The sequence below is a fragment of the Platichthys flesus genome, chromosome 15, assembly GCF_949316205.1.
Source record: "Platichthys flesus chromosome 15, fPlaFle2.1, whole genome shotgun sequence".
Taxonomy (NCBI): domain Eukaryota; kingdom Metazoa; phylum Chordata; class Actinopteri; order Pleuronectiformes; family Pleuronectidae; genus Platichthys; species Platichthys flesus.
The window spans coordinates 6,217,516-6,239,816 of NC_084959.1; the positions used below are offsets into that span (position 1 = coordinate 6,217,516).

Below are 22,301 nucleotides of genomic sequence, written 5' to 3' on the forward strand. Positions count from 1 at the left end.
ATTATGATAATCAGACCCATAATAAAGGTATTTAATATATATATTATTTTCCATGTTTCTCTGCACAATCTGTTTTTGTCGCAGGATGATAGTGACTCCAGCTTAGTTAAAACAAAGATCAATATGATCTAAGGGCTGCACTGTTCAGTTTAAGACAACGATAAAGCAGTTAATTGGCAACATAATCATTTAATCCCACAGGAATTTATTTTTTAGTGTCAAAGAGTCCGGTACTGTTTCCAGGTCTGTTTCCATAGATATAAATGTACGGGTCCCAATGATAAAAATGTCTCTATCATAGTCTCAATGCAGATTTATTTCAATGTTTAACCCTAGGCCCTGTGCAGTGCAGTGAAATGGTTGAAGCACTAAATTACAATATACTCAAATAGGAAAATGACAACAATGAGAAATGCATTCATTTCAAAGTTAACCACTGTCTCCAGCTATATTAGGCTATATAAACAGAATAGGGCTTTCACACACTTTCATATGTATTTTTTTAATTTGAAAGGCTGTTGTTCCAGATGTGTAACGAATACGTGATGAATACGTATCATCACATAAGGTGTTCCTAGTTTTTGCAAATTTGTATCTCTCATATCTGGTGTTAATTCAACAATGTCTCTTTAACCTTATTTCACTGTGAATAATTCAGCTTACTATACCTGTACAAAGAGGTGTTAGGAGATTGTGTTTGTTTATTTGATCGATGACAGATATTGCACATTCATGCTCTTCATACACACCTAATAACCTTAATGACCCTGTGCCCTTGATCTTTCACCAGGATAAGGTGCCAATTTTTTTGAATGAGTGCGTCTTGCATATTAACTGTGTTGTTACAGTGTTTACTGATATGTAACTAATACAGACATTAAAACATATACTGTGGATTATATTGAAGGAGGGGGTTACATCTATTTATCATTATTATCATCATTATCATATAATTTATTCACATAAAGGAAATATGAATCTGTGTAGATTCATATTTCAGGTGACATTCCGATTTCTGTGACCCAGTGACCCGAGCACTAGCGCCACCATTAGGCCAAGCTTAAGAACAATTGATGATCCTTTGGCCTGGCCGGGCCCACAAAACAAATCTGCTTAATGATTTTAAGCCGTTAGAAATACATTTTTCAAGACGACTTGCACACTTAGCTCAAAGTGGAGGTAATGTAATCATCTGAGAGGCTTGTCTTGTCTTGTCTGTAGAAATGCAGTGGTAGGGGGTGGGGTGCTACGATCAAGAAAATGTCCATGTTCATTATGACTTGCAGAATACAGTCATATACCTAAAAGAGATAATCCTGTATGTGCTTGACATTGGTTAATTATCTCTCTGAACATTTTAATAAGGAAATTGGTATTTAATAAAAAGGCCTCTGCTAGGCAGCACGTAAAGAAACAAAGAAAAATGGCTGACACAGAGTTTATTCTTATCCCTGAATTAAGAATGGGAAGGGTGAACTGATTCTAAATGCCAATCACAACCCAGACTCAGGCCACATGTCTGCCTGTGATGCTGCCTGTCTGTGTCTCATTTTTGCACCAGGAGATGCCACGGCAGGCAGAAAGCTGGAGCCCGATGGAGGCGGCCGGTTTTTGCATTCTAATGAGTGCTCCCTGGGAAAGATATGCAAATTCATTTTGTCATCAAGAGGAAAATAGAGGACAGGAGAGCAGCAGATCCAGGAGGGGCTTATAGGGGAGAGGAGGGCACATGCAAGAGGCAGGATTGGGTGGAGATAACATGTGTGCGCATGAATGTCTATGCATGTGTGGGCTGGGGAGGTGTACAGGAGCAGGAGGTGTCAGAGCTGGGGCAGTATTATAAAACCAGAGCCAGGGACATATGTATCCCCCCACATAGCCATCCCCATCAAACCAGCTCCAACCCTCCACTTATCCCACAGCCAAAGACAGCATAGGTACAATACATATTTAGACACAAAATTACACAACTGACTTTAAATTATGACAATTTTTCATCTTTATTAGGTTCTTCTACTATAGTTAAAGGGTATAGATAAAACATACTGATAATTATTAATTGATTAATTAATTATTAGCTTATTATAAACAAAATAATGTTTTTCATATATTTCAATATTTTTGTACACGTACACCACAGAGAGATATTCCTCTTACAATTTCATTGAACCTGAGAATAATGACAATACAGATTTATTATAATTTTTGATTAATAGATAGCCAAAACCAAAGCTATGAAAAGACTTGTTATTATCAGTTTACTTTTAAAGCTGCTTATATAGTTCAGTTCACTTTCAGAAACATATCATGCAAAGTTTATAGTCCTGCTCTAAAAAAATAAATAATAATAACGTCGAATAAAAGACATAATAGTGACTATTCCTGGACATATTATTCTCCTTTTCTAAAAAATATGGATCTCAACCATAGACCCAGTAGTGAATATTCCGAGCTGCTGTTAATAAGCAATGGAGATAAAGATAATGAGGCTCAAACCACGTCCACGCGTTCGCACCGGTTTGCTCTGGTTTCACGGCAGCTCTATCCTGAACAATAAGAGCCCAGGCTGCTGCAGTTCCCCCGAGCGACCGCGTGGGGCTGAGCGGAATCATCTGTCTTGCACGATCCGAGAGGGGGAAGACAAAGGCCGATGCACAACCGCCCGGCGCATCGGAAGGAGAACGTTGGCAACACGAAACGACAAAACGATGCACATGGACTTGCCGCGCCGGCTGGGACTGACACTTACAGACATGTGTGGAATGATTTCACCGACCAGCACCGACACAGCTCTTATAATATAGACTCTGGGTTCGGTACGTATGATATTAATTCACTAAAAGTGTAGGAAGTAGGTCGGCGGCGGCTGAAAGTGACGCCCGGTTTAAGCTAACGTGTTAGCATGCTAGTCGCTAGCTGCAGGGACTCAGAGTATGGTGCGTGGAGGCTTTTTAATGGATAGATTGGAGTCAAGTTTATTTATTATAACGATAATACATTAAACTGAATCTTAGAAATTTGCGATTTGCACTTTAGTGGATTCTCTTTCTCTGCAGTGGAGGCTGCGTTGGCAGCATGTGTGAGGACACTGGTTGCCTCGCTCTCCATTGTGACCTGCCAGCGTCTCTCCATAAATCACACAGTTAGAGCCCTCACGTGTAGTCGTTATGCATTGATATGTTGTTAGTGCTGTTTAAATCGGCTACAGCCACTCTAGCTGTAGTCGTGCTTTCATTATTGTGCTTCCAGAGTAAATATCCGCCCGTATGATCCCACGTGTGTGACATCGTGCACCTGTTTATCCTTCAGGGACTTGTGTTGCTAAGAAGAGTCTCATTACTGTCTTGTAATATAAAAACAGTATGAATAATACCTTTTTTATCATATACACAAATTTGTGATCCTCACATACTCTCAATTTGAAGTATCTTTGGAACCACCAAGCTCAAACAAATTCAGCAGTCCACCTGTTATGATGTCCAGTTTTTGTTGAAACTGTTTTAGAGGTGTGTGTGTGTGATTGTTGATTTTGAATGTAGTCTGATGAATTGTATTACAGTATAACACAGTTCAACAGCACCAAATCCGTCATACAGTTGAATCAGTGCCTAATTATACATATATATATATAATTGCAATTTATAAACCATTGCAAAGGTAAAGACTTTATCACACGCCTTTTGTATAAGACTGATTTACAGCTGTAGTTTGGTTAATGTTATGATAAAGTGAACTGTCAGGAAATTCAAAAAGAAACTCTTTGTTAAACATATTAATATTAACCAGTTGGGAATGGCCCCTTTGCTGAATACCTGTCAAATCAAGGTACGTCATGAATTCTATCCCACCATTTTGCAAATGTGATAATACTGCCATGCATCTTGTAGCCCGCTGATGTCCTGCAATATAAACAGATACAAAAAAGGAGAGTCTCCACTGTATAAGATGAAGAAAAAGAATAATCTTGGTCTACAATTTTGATTGTTTTATGTTCCCACCTGAATGTGTAGAAATTTATCTTGTAAATTTCATTACTTGTAAACTTTAACTAACATGCGCCATGTGATGCTGTTTTTTTCCCCACAGCTCCCTCAGAATCGTACCAGGTGGCAATGACATAGTAATGATTGTTGACTGGTATCGGATGGCTTTGGACCAGAAGAGCAGCAGAGGTTTACCAATGACTGGTGAAGACACTGGTTTGGGGGCTTTGGCCTCACCCCTGGCAGGGTATTTGGGAAAAGTCAGTACAGCTCATGCTTTCTTCTAGCAGTGGTCACTTGCGCAAAGCTGAATTACATTTGAAAAACACTGTGACTTGGCAGTCCCAATCCAAATTTCACCAAAGGAAACAAACTCTAATGGAAATCTTTGAAAGTAAAAGGCGAAAGTACTTGGGCAGGCTTAAAGCCTCCAATGAAATATGATTATTCTAAAGGTGTTAATTCGAAAGAAAAATTATTTGACATCTGCTCATTCTGAAATTTTTAAAATCACACAATGATGAGCAGAAATCTGAAGTCACGAAAACAACCAAAACTCAAACACATTCTTTACCTGAAAGTCACTTTAAGCAGTTCTTAAATGAACTTGTTTTCTCCACTTCTGCAAGGTAAACCAAGTAAGACCTTCCTAATTCACTGATGCAATTGTACAAATAAATATGTAAATGTTATTGGAAGAATAAAATGATGAATGTGTTTTGACAGTAGGTGGTTTGTTGACGTCCGACTCAACCAAAATAATGTTTTTGTCACTTCACTTTTTTTTCTAAACCAAAGGTTCAGGAAAGAGCTGCATCACTGGAGCATTGTCCCTGGTGCACTTCGAAGGGCTTAACCTTTGCTCTGCGCTCATACCGCATCAACCTCCAGGAGTCAATCACCCTCTGCACAAACCCACAGGTACATCCCATCACAGCTGTAACACACGTTCCACTAATCAGCAATGTACCGTGTCTTTTGAGTTAACCTTTCTGTTTCCATGCCCCAAACAGTGTCTCTTCCCTCTGGTCAGTCACTCCTTGGAGGATGTTTTGGCTAGATTGGTTCCTGTGGAGCCCACGGTTGGGAACAAAAGAAAAACTCCTTTGCCACTGGAAGAAGAAGAGCTGATTATACCCTCCCCCAAACGCCACCGATCAAGTGAACTTGATGGTTTTGGGACACCAAATGGTACCGACACGCTTTACCACCAAGCAGAGTGCTGTGCTGTCAGTAATGGCCATCATGCGGGGCCCGAGGCAGATGGTGAAAAGGTTAATGGATGCAACGGGGTCTTTGATTGTCCAGCTGCAGAGACAGTTGGGGCATCGCTGCAGGTTGAGGATGTTGTTCTGGAGATGGAAACAGACAGTGCTGCCTGTACAGAAGGCTTTGCTCCTCCTGGATGCTCGTCCTCGGCTGGACACCTGCCGAGCCCATCAGGAGCCTTGTTGACTGCTGCTGGGGATCGTTGTGGGGATCTCGGTATGTCAGAGGCAGAGGATGACTCCCCCCAGGTGAAGATTCACCCTGAGGTGCTGAACAGACGGTGCGGTCTGATCACTAATCAGTCCAACTCCACAAATGGGGGCATTTATTCAACTGAAATCAATGGTCCATCGCTTCAGCTCAAGGAGCAGACTGCAGGAACGGAACAGAAATCACTGACAGCCGCCGACATCAAGGACATAGCAGACATTAAATTAGAATCTCAGGATATTTCTCCTACCTCAAAGAAGCTTGTATTGGTTCCAAATCATCTTTTCTGGCGGAACAGGGACAAACTGTGTTGGCTGGACTCACTGCTTGCTGCTCTGGTTAACTGTAAGAGCTTGGGAAAGTGTAAACCTCGAGACGAGCCTCAGCGATCATCTCTCTGGCAGCTGATGAGAGAATATGAGGACATTTGTGCTGCCGTTCAAGTCCATCAACAGACCAACAGTGGTAAGTTTAACGATAATCTACACCGTACCTGTGTGTCGTGTCACTGAAGCTTTTTTGTCTTGCTGCATTAACAACCATCATAAAACTAGCCACTAGTTTCCTAATTGCTTATATATTTCTTGTTTTTGAAAAAATACTAAACAGAATCTGCTAATTTCGATTAAAAGGGACAGTCCTAAATATTTCCTTGCAGTTTCTTTTGCTTTGAGTTGCTCTGATTTGAACATATCTACCTCTGAGGTTTATTCTGCCATTACAATGCAATGTTTATTTTTGTACTGTAAGAAAGATTGAACTATTGCATTCATTAACATTACTCGTCTCCATTGTATTGGTGATTACAATGAGATGGCAGCAGATGTTTGAGAGGTGGATTCATCGAGAAACTGAAAGCACTACTTACTAACATAATGGTTAATTTGTTTTGCTAGTTGTTTTTATGTAATTATTTAATACAATGCAATGCTTTTACGTGAAGTTAAGTTAAAGTTAATCAGATTCTGCTCTCTGTCTAGATGGTGTGGTGAGGGTGTCGAATCATGTGCTGCAAACGGCCAGTGAAGATCTACACAGTCTCAGGATGTCGGTCTTCAAACTGCTGCAGCCTAAGCTGCACTGCAAGCTGGGTAAGCTCATTCACTGAAACTGTACAATGATGTGAGGCAGCAGCCAAACAAAAACCAAATCACTTCGACAAATGGGTTTACACAATCCAAGTTATTGTCTGTTTCCACTGACTTTCTGTGTTAATTCCAGGTAGTTGAAGACTTTTCAAAAACAGTGGCACTCATTAGAGCACATACTTCCTCCAAGAGTCCCCTTAAATTCAATAAAGCCTCACCAAATTAAAAAAACTCGTAGATCAGGCTCCCTTAAATTTAAAATACAAATATTAAGTTCTTACTTTGCTGCAAATTATTAAATTAGCAAGCGATGCTTTTTAGGCTGATGGGGAAAAACACAGTGTTCTAAAAACGTCTTTAAAACTTCGCGGCTTCTGATCGCAAAACACTGGCTTCGCTTCCTTCTGTGCTGAATGTTATGTGTTCATGTGGGAAGAGCAAGTTACAGCGCCACACAATTCCCAGTCTTGCAAGTCACTGGTCAGCTATGGAACTGCAATGAGCCCTGGAATGCCACAGTAATGTCTCCCTATGTCAGTTGTAGTCTGTGAACGGCACAAATTCAAGGAAGAAATGTGAATCAGTCAGACGCAGTGATGGTTTATTTATATTCCTTGAGGCTGTACTGTAGTTTTAGAGAAAACAACCGTAACACACAAGATCTGCCTGTTGCAAGTTAGCTGTCGAATGCTGCTGGCTAGCTTTCATGGACACTTCTGGTGGCTGCCTGTGTTTATCCCGCTTGCCCGCCGTGGCAAATCAGAACTTTCTTGTGTAGTGGTGAGGTGAATGTAAAAGAAATGTGAGCACTTGAATTTTGTATAACATGATAATCATGTGATAGAAAATAGGTTTAATGTTCAAGTCAATTAAGCTTTATTGACAAACAAGACATAATGTGAAAAACCAACTAATAAACAGACTTATGATATAATAGTAACAACAACAGCAACAATGGTAATGACAATAATTTTAAGTGAACACGATATTAAGAACAAAAAGAACATGCCAGGAGTGGGTGTAAAGTTAAAGTCTTTCTTCCAATGCCCTCATATTTTGAGTACTCTGTCAGGAGGTGTTACAATGATACCCTCTCTCAATGTTGTTATTCCGATATCTTATTAAGCAGAGTGATCATTTCACAGTTTTCTATGTCTATCTATGCTATAATGCATTGATAAAACAAAAACGTTGATTTCTGAAATCCGCCGTTGATCCGGTGAAGCTCATTCTTTTTAAATCAATTTCATGGATACATATTTTCCTTTTTGAGGTAAGAGAATCTAGAACAGATTCTCCCGGACAGATGGAGAACAGTTGATTGATGCAAAGACACTAATCAAGCTAAAGAAAGAAAACATTTCTTTGCACTCTGTTGGTGAAGTCACCAGCACTCATTTGAAACAAGCACTAGATCAACAGCAACATGCAAACACTGCCAAGCTACTGTGAGCAAGGGAGAGCTGTCTGAGCGAATGCTTTTCAAACTCCACAACACAATGCTCCCAAGGCCCCTCAAGCCTTCTGTTCATGAATGTTAGATTTCATAAACCCCGATGCCACTTTTGTTGCCAAACATAACTGTGAAAAAAATAAATATACAATGCACTAGTCAGGTTTTTATTTTTATTTTGCCACATTGCATCTGCGAAATTGAATCACATGCAAAATCCCGATGTAATCACAAAATATAAGATCTTCAAACAACTACGGCCCTAATTGCCTCACTGCTGAATCCCTAGATTAGACCTGGGCATTGTCCGGGCCGCAGCCGGTCCGCGTGAAGTCAACGGAATATTAGGAATCACAAGTAAATGAGTGAACATCATGCCCAGATTACAACTACATTTCTTTTATTTTGAAGGTGCCTTTTTTCAACTTTTTTACCTGATGTAAATCCTAAATGCCCGCAAGCGGATGAAGTGTTGGCGAGCAGAGTTTAGGAGAGATGTGAGTTAGCCGTTAGTCTGCAAAAATGTGAACACGCATTAAGAAAAGAGGGGGTCGATTAGGGCTGCTCGACTAATCGAGATTTAACCGTGATTACGATTATGGGGTCAAACGATCTCCAAACTACTATAATCGAGTTGAAAGGATTATTTGGCTTTTTTTTTCGAAAGAGACGAGCATGGGCAATTCAGTCCTTCCCCCAAAGCATTCAGCGGTTCAGCTGACTGACACTCACTCTCAAGCAGCAGTAAAGTGAAGGAGGCGACCATTCGGTGAAAGGGTTAGGGTTGCCATCATTAAGGGTTTGAATAACAGGGCACCGATATCCTGGTTTCATGGAGGAATAAGACACACAGCCGTCAGCGCTGTTTACCGGAAGTGATTAAAAAATCTAGACTTCAGAATAAGGGCACAAATTGAAATAATCGTGATTTTGATATTGTCCAAAATACTCGTGATTGTTATTTTTTCCATAATCGGGCAGCCCTAGGGTCGATACAGAAGGTAGAGTTTTAAACGAGACATGGACTGCTAAAAATGTATTTACTGAAGTCAAAGGGAAAGCCGTGTGCTTAGTTTGCTGAGAAATGATCGCTGTTTTTAAGGATGACAATTTGAACCGCCATTACAAGACAAAGCGCGGAGAGACTTACAGAAACTTGACAGATGGAGAACGTGCACAGACATAGGAAGCTTTCATAGGAAACTGCATGCTTGGACAAGCTGGGACTCAAATGGGACAAACTGGCAGGTGTTACAACAGGGAAAGAGTGTTGGATTTTTTAAGCGGATGCAGGATAAAGTGAGGGAAATTACCCCAGAAATTAAATTGCTTTTTTTGCATTGTATTAAACATAAGGAGGTGTTGTGTAAGTCCGTGCTAAAAATGAATCATTTTACTGATGTTGTTTATCAGGGCAAGAGCATTGAATCACAGACAGTTTGTTACACCTTTGGAGGAGCATGAGACTGAACATGGTGACAGGCTACCACACAGCTGTCAGATGGCTCAGTCTGGGCAAAGTGCTTAAAACAGTATGGGACCTGAGAGCAGAGATTCAAGAGTTTTGGGAAAAGAAAGGCAAGGACATCAAAGAGCTCTCCGATGCAGACTGGGTGGCAGATCTTGCATTTGCTGTTTATCACTGCATTAATGAATGAGCTAAATACCAAACTGCAAGGCAGGGGCCTATTTGCAGATGAAATGTACAGCCTGTTGAAGGCTTTCATGAGAAAGTTGCAGTTTCTTTCAAGCCAGGTGGAGGGTAATATTCTCAACCACATGTCAACACTGAAAGAAGCCCCACCCTCAGTTGATCACCTCTGCAGGTTTTCATCCATGTTAGGGGCACTGCATGGTGACTTTTCAAGAAGATCTCAAGACTTCAAAATAGTTGAAAGTGAAATGCACATGATTTCTTGCTCAGAAGATGTTGGTTCTCTTTTGATCTACTTACCTATGTGAACAAACATTTTCTGTGATGAAGTTTAACAAATCCAGATACGGATCCTCTCTCACTGTTGATCCCCTGTCAGCTGTCCTTCACATATCCACACTGTCACTCTTTGAATATTAATAATACAGAAGGATGAAGATGATGTTTAAATATAGTCAAAGAGACATACTTTTAATTTTGATGTGTGCAGACCCACGTAATCTCTTAACTCTGAACCCCATCTCGTCCACTGATGACTTGAAAGTGGAAGATGTTGTTATTATTATTCAACTGCTGTATGTTTTGGATTTCAGGTCAGAAAGAGAGTCCGGTGTTTGCTTTGCCGCTCCTGCTCTCAATGGACTCCTGGGCGGAGCCTCTCTTCCAGTCGACCTTTCAATGGGAGTTCAAGTGCAGTGCATGTGGAGCAGCTTCCTCAGAAAGGTAGGTGATGATCATATTCCATATTTTCACTCGATTCACTGAAGAGCTTTGTCTTTACGTGATTTAGAAACTTGCCCTAGAGCTTTCAAATCCAGGAGTTAGTGGTGAGATTGAAAGAAATCATGGCGAGAAGAATACGTCTGTCACTGTTTGTTTGGAATTAGAAAATGAACTAATGAATGAATCATTGAAAACAAGTTGGTCTAAATTCTTTGTTAAAAAAACCTGTTTGGTTTCAGCTCATTTATCCACAAGTGACTGTGAACACTGGATTGTTGATTAATCTCTCATAATGGCTTAAAACCCTCAGCTCATAAATCTCTGGTTATTAGCGACATGTCTGGAGAGAAAGAAAAGCATATTCAATGAAGCCTTTTGAAAAACATGTACTGAAGTGCACAGAGCCTCTAGTGGTAGATTATTTTCTACAGGGGAACGCTGCTTGGTCCTGTCTTGATAATATTATGCTATCACAAGTCTATCATGATTCTGTAACAGCTGTATAAACTAAGCAACCTTGTGAGGAGAAAATGGCGATAAATGTCCATCACAGTTTCCCAGGGCCAAAGGTAATATCTTCAGATTCTTGTTTTGTCTAGCAAATAGTAAACAACTCAAGGCTATGCACAGTTGTATCAGACAGAGGAGGAAAAAGCAAACCGTCATGTGAATATTTAGCTTTTTTAGGTGATAAATGACAGTTTATTAGGAAAATTGTGGTTCAATAATGTTCTGTTATTCAGCCAGTTGATAAAAAGGCTTAAATGTTTGAGCATTAAGCGGGAGGACGGTCTCACAGAGACTGTGTTTATCTTTCAGCTGCAGATCGCAGACAACCTACTCTTCTTTAAGGAACATGAGACAAAACTACATTGTTCAGTTTTAACAGCACACTTATTAAGTATGGCTTATGACAAATAACTTAACAAGAATAAGCGTATAGTTCCCTTGTGACAACACATTTAAATTGACTTGATCCAGATTCTTATTGTTCACGAATTGTTCTCTGGGTAATCTGTGAAAAGGGCAAAAAAAAGCCCCCTATCTACAAATGTTAAAAAGAGTGGAGAAAAAAAAAAAGTCTTGTAATCCCCACCTCTGTCCGGATCCTCGCCCAAATGTAATGAATTCTTCCCTGGCCCAAACTGCATTGTTCAACCAAGTTTCATGGAAATACGTTCAGGGGTTTTTGTGAAATCCGACAAACAAACCAACAGACGGGGGTGAAAACTCAGCAGACGAATTCATCCGATAATACAAGTTCAACATGGAACCTTTGTATCATAGATGCTACGACTACACAGCCTTGACACCACATTGTACAGAAAATAATCTAATCTAAATTAATCTGTAAAAACCTTGCAATACAGTTGTCCTTGCATCTATCTCCCTAAACTGCTATTTTATTTAAATCCTAATATAATATATATATAATATAATTCATGCTGTACTTTTCAGGCTCATGAAAACTCTTCCCTCCTTCACGAACATTGTGCCCGATTGGAAACCACTTCATGCAGTTCATCTGGCTCCGTGCAATTTTTGCTGCAGAAAGAAGCAGAGGAGGACGATGATACTGGAGAGGTGAGACTTCTTTGTTTTATTAACGTTAACATGTTAAATGAATAACCTTATGGGAATTCACAGGTTATATATTGATTTAAGATGCATCCTGTATATATACCAATTTGAAAATTAAGAGCACTACATTTTGGAGAATTAAGAGGCGCCCTCCGTAGAAAGAAAAAATACTAGTACATCTTTTCACAGAAAACATTACAATGATATAGTGATCATGGATATACTGATCAACAAGCTTTGGACAGAATCGTATTTGAGTCATAATTTGGTCTTTTCATTCACGTTTTGGCGACATACAGGTTAATTTGTAAACTTTCCCCTCGCTCTGGCTCATTTAGTATTTTCTGCTCCTCTCTGTCGCTGTCATCCAACCCTATCAAGCGAAACCAAGTATACCCCGTCATCTCCTCCAGCTCCTTGACCATTATACCCAGTCTGAATTTACACATGTGTCCGATCCCATTGATTGTGTGTGTGTGAGAGTGCATGTGTCAGTGCGATGGAAAAAGAGCGAGCAGAGTCAGGAAAGGGAGAAAATCTCTATTTCTGTTAAGGGCTGTCTCTTCTACTTTTATACGTGGTGACATAAAATGCAACACAGCAAATGTGTTTTCTGCGTCAGTTTTTTTTAACCACAGTTATCAACCAAACATGTAATTTAGCTGGTGCCCACACTTTAACCTGCAACTGTACCTTTTAGGAGATGATTACACTGTAGATGTTGAAACTCAGGACAAAATTACACGTTGTTACTGTGTAAACAAACTGTCCTTTTTAACAAACAGTAAAACTACTGAATGAGTTCTAACTCCAAGGATGTAAAATAGATTATCCTCAGAAGAGTCAGTTGTGTGATTGGAAAGTTAGAAAGAAAATGACGGGATAAAGAACCAGTGCTTCCATATCTGCACTACAAATTAACCAATTCACTTTAATGTCTGTCTAAAGTGACAGTAACTAACTGCCAGGGCAAGTAAAATCAATGTTGAATTGTCCCCAAAAAAGTATTAAATGTCATGATCACAATTAGATATTAAATGTTGCTGTCGTATAATCACACACACTCCAGTAGTAACACATTGAATGTGTATTGGGAGGAGTGAGAACAACAGTACAGGTGCCGTAGCTTTGGTTTAATCAGTGTTTGTAAAGTATTTAAAGAAACGCGCACCTTACATCCACTTAACCAGACTTCTGCTTTGTGTTTTGTTTAGTGTGCCTCCAGTGTTTATGCTGCACTTTGTCGAGGGGCTCCCTGACAGTGACGTCAGAATGTACAGCTTCGCCTTCAAAGGGAGACGCTACTCGGTCACCACCGTCATCCAGTACAACCATCGACTGAAGCACTTTGTCACCTGGATTAGTCGTTCTGATGGTGGGTATCTTATGGCCGCTTCTCTTCATCTGTTCATTACCTTCATTTCACCAGTGTAAGATGTAAACAATAACTGGTTTACCTGCCTTAAGGCCTCTACCCTGTATGTCACCTTGGTAACTTATGCTACACACCTAGCCTGCTCCGGAGCGGGTGAGCAGGTTTGACTTCTGAGGATCAGATCAAAACAAGTCAACAAGACCAAATCAGACCAATAGGAACTAAAGAGGGTCAAATGACTGATGATAGTTTTATTGATCAGGTTAATTGTTGTGTGCTCTTAAACACTTTCTGTTTGTCCACTCTTAAAGAAGAGCTTCTAACAAACAGGGTGATTTTATCACACTGTACAAATACACAACTTTTATCACTTCAATTTGATTCCAACAGGACTCTTATTCTCAACAGCTCAGAATAACATGAGAACTTGTGACGATGATATGATAATAGGATCTAAATGTCTTTTATTAGACAAGTGCTTCACGCACTTAAAATATAAATGAATTTCTGCAGGGTCTTAAAAAGTATAAATTCTGAATTAGGCTCATAAATATGGTTTTGATTAAGTACGCGTTCCGAATTTATGTCAGTCTCTGTTTAAATATGATTGACACTTACTTTCTCAGAGATAACGTGGCCTTTTTAGGGTTCTTCTCTCTTTGGTTCACCAAGGAGGTGACATTTCCGTCAGATTGACCTCATCAGACTTTTCTCCTCTTATCTGTTGTTACTTTTAACTTTTTGTATCTGCATCAGTTACGCATTCAGACAAAAGCTCAACAATGCTCACATGATCAGCAATTTGATGAATTCGCCTTACTGATAATAATACCCTTACTTTCGTGACTGGAAGTCATTTCTGTCTCTAGATATGAGATCATTCTGTTAAAAAAAATGCCTTTGGTTGTCACTTGAACCCGATAGACCTGCCGCCCTCAGCGTTTCTTCTGGTATCACATTCAGCGCTTTGTTCAGCAGCTGTAATTAAGAGCATCAAAATAAAATGCAGGGTGAAGGCATTAATTTAAAAGAAATCCTTGGTATGTTGAAGTCGCTTTACAGAACAGGCGGCTGGTTTGTTTGTAAGAGAGCAACTTTCATTATAAATAAATTACTTTGCCTTATAGTAAGAAGATGGAAGATGTAATTTAATACTTTTTCGCGAATCAATGAAATAACATGCCAGGGAACCATTTTTTTTTCTTCTGTGCTTCCATATCTCAAACTCTAACCTACATTTCTACTTGTGGTATGAAACCAGGAACACTTAGGCATGAAGGTTAATCATTGAATTCTTCTACGCAGTAGTTTCTCAACAGCACATTCTGCTGGACAGTAAATGTAATGTTAACCTTTGCAGCTCTGAAGATCTTGATGCACTGTCACTTATACACAATTAGTATTCTTAACTCGTCAGATAAGATTTTAAAACTACATTTGCTTAGGCTTTCTACATTAGATTTAATTTATAAATATTTTAAGTTATTCAAAATGTCTCTTGTTGTAGTATGTGTTTCTGCCGCTTTCGCAAAGACTCTCCAGTGAAAGAAACGATTGATTTAAGTGAAAGAATTAAACCAAATATTTTTCAAAATAAGCTACTACTATATTTATTATAAGAGCTAGCTGACAAATCTGAAGCTGAGATCAAAACTGACCAAACAACTCACATCGACAAGAAAAAGTTAGACTAGTTGAATAAGCTCAAGTTGGTAAATAGAGTTTGAGGCTCAAGTCTGATACAGATCCGCATGAAGTCCACTTTACTCCCAAGCTGCTGAAACAAACAAATTTAGAAACGCTGCACGCCCAAGAGGTTGTTGGTTACACCTGCTGATTTACTTTTCTATGTTTAACAGTTTTTATTGTTTTCTTGGGGTAATCAATACAAAACAATACAATTATACACTCACAGCTTACCCCATGCAGCAGAAGTACACACATTAAGATACTTCAAAATCTATATCTATATATATATATATATATATAAGTACACAGGAATATTATATTATAACAATACATGTAAATACAACAATGCTGCAAGACAAAGAAAAGAAAGAGAAGAAAATTAATTGAATAAGTAAATAAATTCAGAGAAAAAAAAAAAAAAAAAAAATAAAAATAAACAAATAGCCAAATAAAGTTAATAGAATATTAAAAAATAAAAAGTGGGGTTTGTATGCTCTCATAATAAGACAGGAATGGGGTCCAGGTTCTTTCAAAGTTCTGTGTGGAGCCTTTCAGAGTGTATCTTATTTTCTCAAGTTTAAGGAAGGACATGCTGTCTCTAATCCATCTACTGAATGTGGGAGGTTTTTGTTCTTTCCATAAGAGTAATATAAGACGTCTGGCTAGCAGAGAGGTGAAAGCTATGACAACGTGGGCCCTACCCTTAAGAGGACGTGTTTCAACAGTAAAGCCAAAAATGGCACATAATGGGTTTGGAGGGATGACCACACCAACAATTGTTGAGTAAGCCTGAAAGATATCTGCCCAAAATTTTCTGAGAAGAGGGAAAGACCAGAACATATGCAAGTAATCAGCTGGTTGACTTTTACAGCAGGGGCAAGAGGGGTCAACATCAGGGAAAATCTTGGCAAGTTTAGCCCTGGTCCAGTGAACTCTCAGGATGATTTTGAGTTGAATTAAGCTGTGTCTAGTGGCAGACTGCGCTAAGTTTAGCACAGTCTGCCACTGATCTTCTCTCAGTACCACCCCTAGGTCTTCTTCCCAAAGTGTTCTAGTTTCTTGCAGTGACTGGGGGGAGATGTTGCCAATTTAGTTGTAAAGGACTGAAATTAAGCCTTTACGGTGTGGAGAAAATGTGAGAAGATTGTCAGTTGTGTTATCTGCTGGTAAATTTGGAAATGAAGTAATGTTTTTCCGCACAAAATGTCTTACCTGGAGATATCTAAAAATGTTTTATTTTGGAAGGTCGAACTTCTCAGAGAGTTGTGTGAATGATCCAAATTTGCCCTGGATAAAGAGGCTACGTGTGGAAGTAATGCCTTTTGTCAACCAGATTTTAAAAGCTGAGTCCAAGGTAGAGGGTGGGAAATTGTAATTATTGACAACTGGGGAATGAATTGACATTGCAGACAGGTTGAAATGTCTTTTAAACTGCGACCAGATTTTAATCGAGTTAAGGACAATTGGGTTGGAGAAGAATCGGGTATGTGGGATCGGAGGGGACGGAGCGCATAAGACAGAGCGCAAATGGACCGGGCTGCCTGTGCACTCAAGAAGTATCCAGGCCTCACTGCTCTCATGTTGATGGTCCTGCATCCAGAACAATATTTTCTGGATATTACAGGCCCAGTAATAATGTGTAAAATTGGGCAGAGCCAAGCCAGCAAGCCCCTTGGGTCTTTCAAGCGATTGCTGATTTACTTTTCTAACTTTGTTCCTGCCCTTCACAGGCTCATGGCTGGAATACGATGACTTGAAACATCCAGAATGTAAGACCCATCAGAAGCTCCCGGTCGCTGCCCAGGAGATGCACATCGTCTTTTGGGAAGTGGAGGAGGAGAAAGAGCTTCATCTCTGCTCTCCCTCCAGCACGTTCACGGACTCTCCTCTATCGAGAACTGAGATGATCCCAACTGTAAACGTACCAGCAGCAGAGGAGGTGTTGGTCTGCTCCCCCGACCAGTCTCTCCTCGCACATCACGACACTGACATTATCTCTGTGCTCTCAGAAGACGGCAGCAGCATCGTGGACACGAGCCTTCCGGCCGACACATCCATCGGCTCCACGACGCTGCTCGACACCTTCGAGGGCCTCAGCCATAACGACATCATTACCCTCACACTGGTGGAGTTACAAACAGATTCAGAGACGACGCCTGTAGATGACGACAGGAGAAGTCAGGGTTTGAGCGACCCCTGTAAGAATGAGACGCTCGATGCGTCACCAGACAGCTCCTCTACTGTGATGGGTAGTGAGATGTGTCAAGCCCCCGATGATGGTCCTCCCTCCACCCCCGACACGCAGTCTGGGGATGGTGCGACGAGCGATCCCACATTTGTGCCGGGCGCCGCCAGGAGAGGACGAGGCAGAGTAGCGGCCAGAGGCAAAGCTAAAGCTGTCGGTAGACGAAAAGATACCAAAACCGCTTCATCAAGAGCAGCTCCACCTGTTCCACCACCTGAGATGTCTGAGCCCTCTGAAGAAGCCTTTCCTCCCGAGGCCGCTGCAGCTCGGGAGGAAACGCCACCGATTCAAACTACCACAGCACCCTCGCTTTCTACTGGTACCAGTCAGAACAGTCTCATAAAGCAATCATTACTGGTTCAGCACAGCCGCTGGTCCTTCCTGCTCAGCAAACACCCTGCGACCAAGTCCGAGGACAAATTCACCCCCATCTTACCACCCGCCTTGGCCACACAAGTGAAGCCCACTCCCACCCCTCGCTCTGTCCCCACCCCTCGCTCTGTCCCCACCCCTCGCTCTGTCCCCCCCCCTCGCTCTGTCCCCACCCCTCGCTCTGTCCCCACCCCTCGCTCTGTCCCCACCCCTCGCTCTGTCCCCACCCCTCGCTCTGTCCCCACCCCTCATTCTGTCCCCACACCTCGCTCTGTCCCTATCCCTGTGAAGAGACAGCAGCAGACTCCTGCAAGATTCGTCCCCAAACTACAGCTCAGACTAGAGGAGAGTGCCAGTCTCCCTCTGAAAGCTGCAGAAATGTACGGCGGATTTGGCAACCAGAGCTCTAACGCACCAAGTCCACTGGCGTCCCCCGCCCCTCCCTGTGGAAAATCAATGCCGTTTTCGCCCATCACTTCTCTCTCCCAAGTGTCACTGAACACAACATTGGTGTCTGCTGCAATCGTCCCTACGCCCAAAAAGAACAGGCACCCTGAGATCTCCTCCAGAGGCCAGTCGTCCAAGGCTCCTCTGGATCTTAGTGACACGGACGCCCTCCGCTACAAGCTGCTGAAGAAACTGAAAGCGAAGAAGAAGAAGCTCGCCAAGCTGAATCAAATATTGGGTGATCCGCGTGGAGCGAGCCTCCGACCAGACAGCACTGACCTGACCTCTCCCAACACGGTTACCTCCAGTACGTACGATGGCTCCACCTGCGACGACTTCCTCTCGGACCTGCTCTCGCCTGCAACCACAGCCAGCAACCTATCACCAGACAGCACCGACTTCCTCGAGATGCTTGCCAAAGGCCAGAATGGAGTCAACCAGTTGGACTACGGGGTTAATGCTGGTGGGGCAGTGTCGCAACCAAATGCTTTTATGAACGGGGCCGACACTGAAAGCTTTATGGACGAGTTTCTTTCTCAGGCTGTGACTCAAGGGCAGACGGAGCTGGAGAGCGAGGCTCTAAGTGCACTCGATCTATTTGTGTAACCTGTGGTGAAATGTTTTTTTCTTCTGCTGCACAGATAACTTCCACACTTACTTCCTGTTGTGAGAAAATTATGCAAAATGTTCTTATTTAATTATCTGCACCTCATCTACTAGGAGGGATGGGTGTGTGCAGCCCGTAACGATTTGGTGAGAACCCAAGATGTGTTGGGATCAATTGCTAATCAACATCTTATCCAAGTCTTTATTGTCGTTCTTTCTCTAGCTCGTTTGGTTTGGTCTTGATCCTCCTTTCCACACTACAGACATACTGTACAATATGGTTGACAATTAGTGACGTTATTATCAAGACCATGCACGGCAAAATGATTTAAACTGTTCATTGAAACAACTGTAAAGTTTATTATTCGTGTAGTGGCAGTGAACAAATCTGATTGAATATTCGGAAACCATCTCGTTAAAATACGAACTTGAGCCAATTCCTGTTCCACATGTTTGGCTGCATAACGGTGGCGAAACTGGCGAAAATCCTGCATCACTTAAACGCAGCACAATGACGAGGTTTAAGTTTGAAAGTGACAAATCACATACTAATATCTTTATGAAATAAAGGTGTAAATGATGTATCTTTAAATCAAAAAGAAGAATCTAGATTGTTAAATATCATGTTATATATTCTGTTTATTGCACTGAGGGAAATTAGTTCACATCTCCCTCTAAATAAACTATCAATAAGGAATTCAAATTTAATCAAACAAATTAGTATCGGGTCAATCACACGTCAGTTCAACTCCACATGAAAATGTTATCTGCCAGTAAAGTGGTGAAAATATAAAATTGCTGTATGTACATGTTGATAGTTCCTTGATCATTTCTAAAAACCTCATGAAGTTTGAATGTGTCAATGTTTGCTATGGTTTGTTGAACAAAGTTTATTAACGGCATCTTGAAGAGTTTTCTCCAACTTAAGCACTTTTGTAGTTTGCGTGAGCTGTATGAAAGAGGCTGATGAAGCCGTCATGTTTGTTTGTTTTGTTAACTACTTGAAAATTCTTGGGAACGAAGTTTCTTTTTTTTTAGTGTTGTTTAATAAATACTATATTTACAAATTGAGAATTTATTTTTTGAAGAAAACGTGCATACATTTAATTGAATCCCTTATGGATAGAATATATAAATATTCCGTTTTTATGAATTAACGTTACTGTGTCTACATGTGTTGGATCTGAATCACACTTTTGAATTCCAAGTACCTTACTCTTGAAGTTCTAGTAAAGATCAACCTGGGACTGCAGCTTCATTTGAGGGAAACATAAAAACTGAATTGCACACTGATTGAAAGTGATGTTTGTTTGTTCCACCCAATACAATTTCAAAATCACTCTTTATAAAAACATCTACTTCTTCTCTAGTTGACATGGAGCCTAAGCAGCCGCAGGCAGAGATAACACAAAGAAATACTTTAAATCTAGAACCCCATTTATTGTCACATGTTTCACAGAGCAGCCCGGCTCTAACATAAATCTGTAGTATTAGAATAATCAGAATCAGAATTATTTTTATTGCCAAGTATGATTGCACATACAGGAAATTGCCTTGGGTTGTTAAGTGGTGCACTGAACATAAAAAAACAATATAAAAACAACATTAGACACATAAAACAACAATATAAAAACAGCAATATAAAAACAACATATACACATAAAACAATATAAAAACATAAACAACAATATGGAACAAAATGTATTGATCATTATTGATTATTTTGAAAGAATCACTCAGTAAAGTGAGGTCATATGTGTTAGGGTCACATAAAAAAACATCGGCGGAAACAGGGACCATAGATTGTTTATTATAAACAACCTAACCAGACCAAACAATCACCGACACTTTGTAAACACCACATGTATGAACAAGACTCTAAGCGCTGAGAAAAACTTCCACCAGGGGCAAAAAAGAGTAGTTCCCATACCGGGAGTCGAACCCGGGCCGCCTGGGTGAAAACCAGGAATCCTAACCGCTAGACCATATGGGACACCATTGCAATTTATGGGCCACAGAAAGATACTATAAATCATTTAATATGTGACGTAGGTGAGATTGATGTAGATATTATAGATTTTGATAAGGAAACCAAAGAATCTACAACATACATTATATATATATATATAAACATATATATTAAAATTTAAATTGTTTTAAATGATTTGCTTTGTTCATTTATGTCTTGTGAAAGAGGCTCAGATTATATAAGATTATTCTTCTTTCTGCTCCTTTTCATTCAAGATTTTAAATTTTGTGTTTGCTTTTAAATGGTTTTGTTTATTTGATGAATAAAACAAACGTAGAAATAAATAATAAAACAAAAAAAAATAAACCATCATTTATTTATTAATTTTTATTTAAGCTGTTTATTTGCTTGATTTAACTGAACACAGCTAAAGTTTGGGTACGGGGCTGTAATGGTTTTAATAATTTGAGCTTTAATTAATTGAATCATTTGAAATGTAGTGGATTAGATGCAAGTGAGAGAAATGAGATTAGGAGGAAGCTGCAGTTCCGTTCAGAGACGCAAGCAGGTGCTGTTTGACCGATCGCAACATATTTCACTGCACGTTCATACTTCAGTTAAATTAAGCTTCATGTCCGTCAAGATCCCAGCATCAAACAAATAAAGAAAAGGCAAAATGCAGCACAAACATATAGAAAACAATCTTCACACTTTATGATAACTCATGGGATTAAAAACACATATAACAAGTCCCTTAATCATCACATTGTTTGATTGGGTTAATCGCAGCATAGAGTTTTGCATGAAATCCCTCAGCAGAGAAAGATGAAAAGAGTTGTTGCTCTATATCCACAAACATGCGGCTCACACTTTTGCGTCTTGGAACTATTATGAATATATGGTTTGCTGGAGCTTTGTCAGTTTTCCATGACTATTGCTGCTCCATGAGGGCGCAGTGTGAAATGGAACAAACATTAAGCTGTGAAAAGTGCTTTTTAAACACAATCTGTAAACATGGGAAATATGCATCATCCATTTAAAACACAGGAATTTCCCAGATCTGGATTAATAAAGTTGCAATAACAATTCATATAAGGATTCTTTCGTCTTTTTTAGGGGTTTGTTTGGTTCTAAATTACAATTTCAAGTTTTTGCAGAGACTGAGGTGATTGTGATTTCTTTTTAAGTTTCTCCCCAAAGTTTTTTATCAATACCAAAATGAAAATGACATTACAGAGGCACGTTCGCTTAATTTGGTCTGTTTCGACTTTTATTAAGTTTCATCTGAACATATTTAACCATCCACACCCTACAAAATATTACTGATAAACTGACCCACTTATCAGTTATGAATTTAACGAACTTTAATACATTTAATACATGGAAATCTTCATTAGTTTGCCTGTTTGGTAGAAATTCTCCAGAAGCTTTTTCCATCAAAGAAGAGGATGAAAAACTCACATCAAGAAATAAGCAGGTAAATTCTGTGTTTTTAAAGCCAGGGCCTAATTTACATAAAGGGGAAGTTACAAACAAGTGTGGGTATGTGTATGTGTGTGTGTGTGTTTGTGTGTGTGTGTGTGTGTGTGTGTGTGTGTGTGTGTGTGTGTGTGTGTGTGTGTGACGTGGTGGAGGGA

General features: G+C 40.1%; 1 protein-coding gene and 1 non-coding gene across 3 annotated transcripts; one reads left to right on the plus strand and one right to left on the minus strand.

The window, feature by feature from the left end:
* Nucleotides 1–2,658: 2,658 nt before the first annotated feature.
* On the plus strand, nucleotides 2,659–19,762 carry uspl1 (ubiquitin specific peptidase like 1). Of its 2 annotated transcripts, XM_062405844.1 has the most exons (9): nucleotides 2,659–2,816; nucleotides 4,087–4,243; nucleotides 4,782–4,904; nucleotides 4,997–5,927; nucleotides 6,443–6,553; nucleotides 10,251–10,380; nucleotides 11,839–11,964; nucleotides 13,176–13,336; nucleotides 16,756–19,762. In XM_062405844.1, the coding sequence occupies exons 2-9, from the start codon at nucleotides 4,124–4,126 to the stop codon at nucleotides 18,693–18,695; spliced, it is 3,642 nt and encodes a 1,213-aa protein (XP_062261828.1). In that variant the 5' UTR covers nucleotides 2,659–2,816; nucleotides 4,087–4,123; the 3' UTR covers nucleotides 18,696–19,762. The 2 variants fall into 2 exon arrangements, with proteins under 2 accessions (XP_062261828.1, XP_062261829.1); XM_062405845.1 differs by having other exon boundaries at nucleotides 2,659–4,243.
* An 854-nt stretch (nucleotides 19,763–20,616) lies between these two features.
* On the minus strand, nucleotides 20,617–20,688 carry trnae-uuc (transfer RNA glutamic acid (anticodon UUC)). Its single transcript has one exon. It is a non-coding gene; the product is annotated as a tRNA-Glu (tRNA).
* Between the last annotated feature and the right edge of the window lie 1,613 nt (nucleotides 20,689–22,301).

What these genes read in the sequence shown, in the direction of transcription:
- uspl1 (XM_062405845.1), top strand. Translation starts at nt 4,124, where the DNA reads ATGATTGTTGACTGGTATCGGATGGCTTTGGACCAGAAGAGCAGCAGA. An exon ending in GGAGCAGCTTCCTCAGAAAG is followed by an intron (nt 10,381 to 11,838) that starts GTAGGTGATGAT and finishes TGTACTTTTCAG; the next exon opens with GCTCATGAAAACTCTTCCCT. An exon ending in AGGACGATGATACTGGAGAG is followed by an intron (nt 11,965 to 13,175) that starts GTGAGACTTCTT and finishes TGTTTTGTTTAG; the next exon opens with TGTGCCTCCAGTGTTTATGC.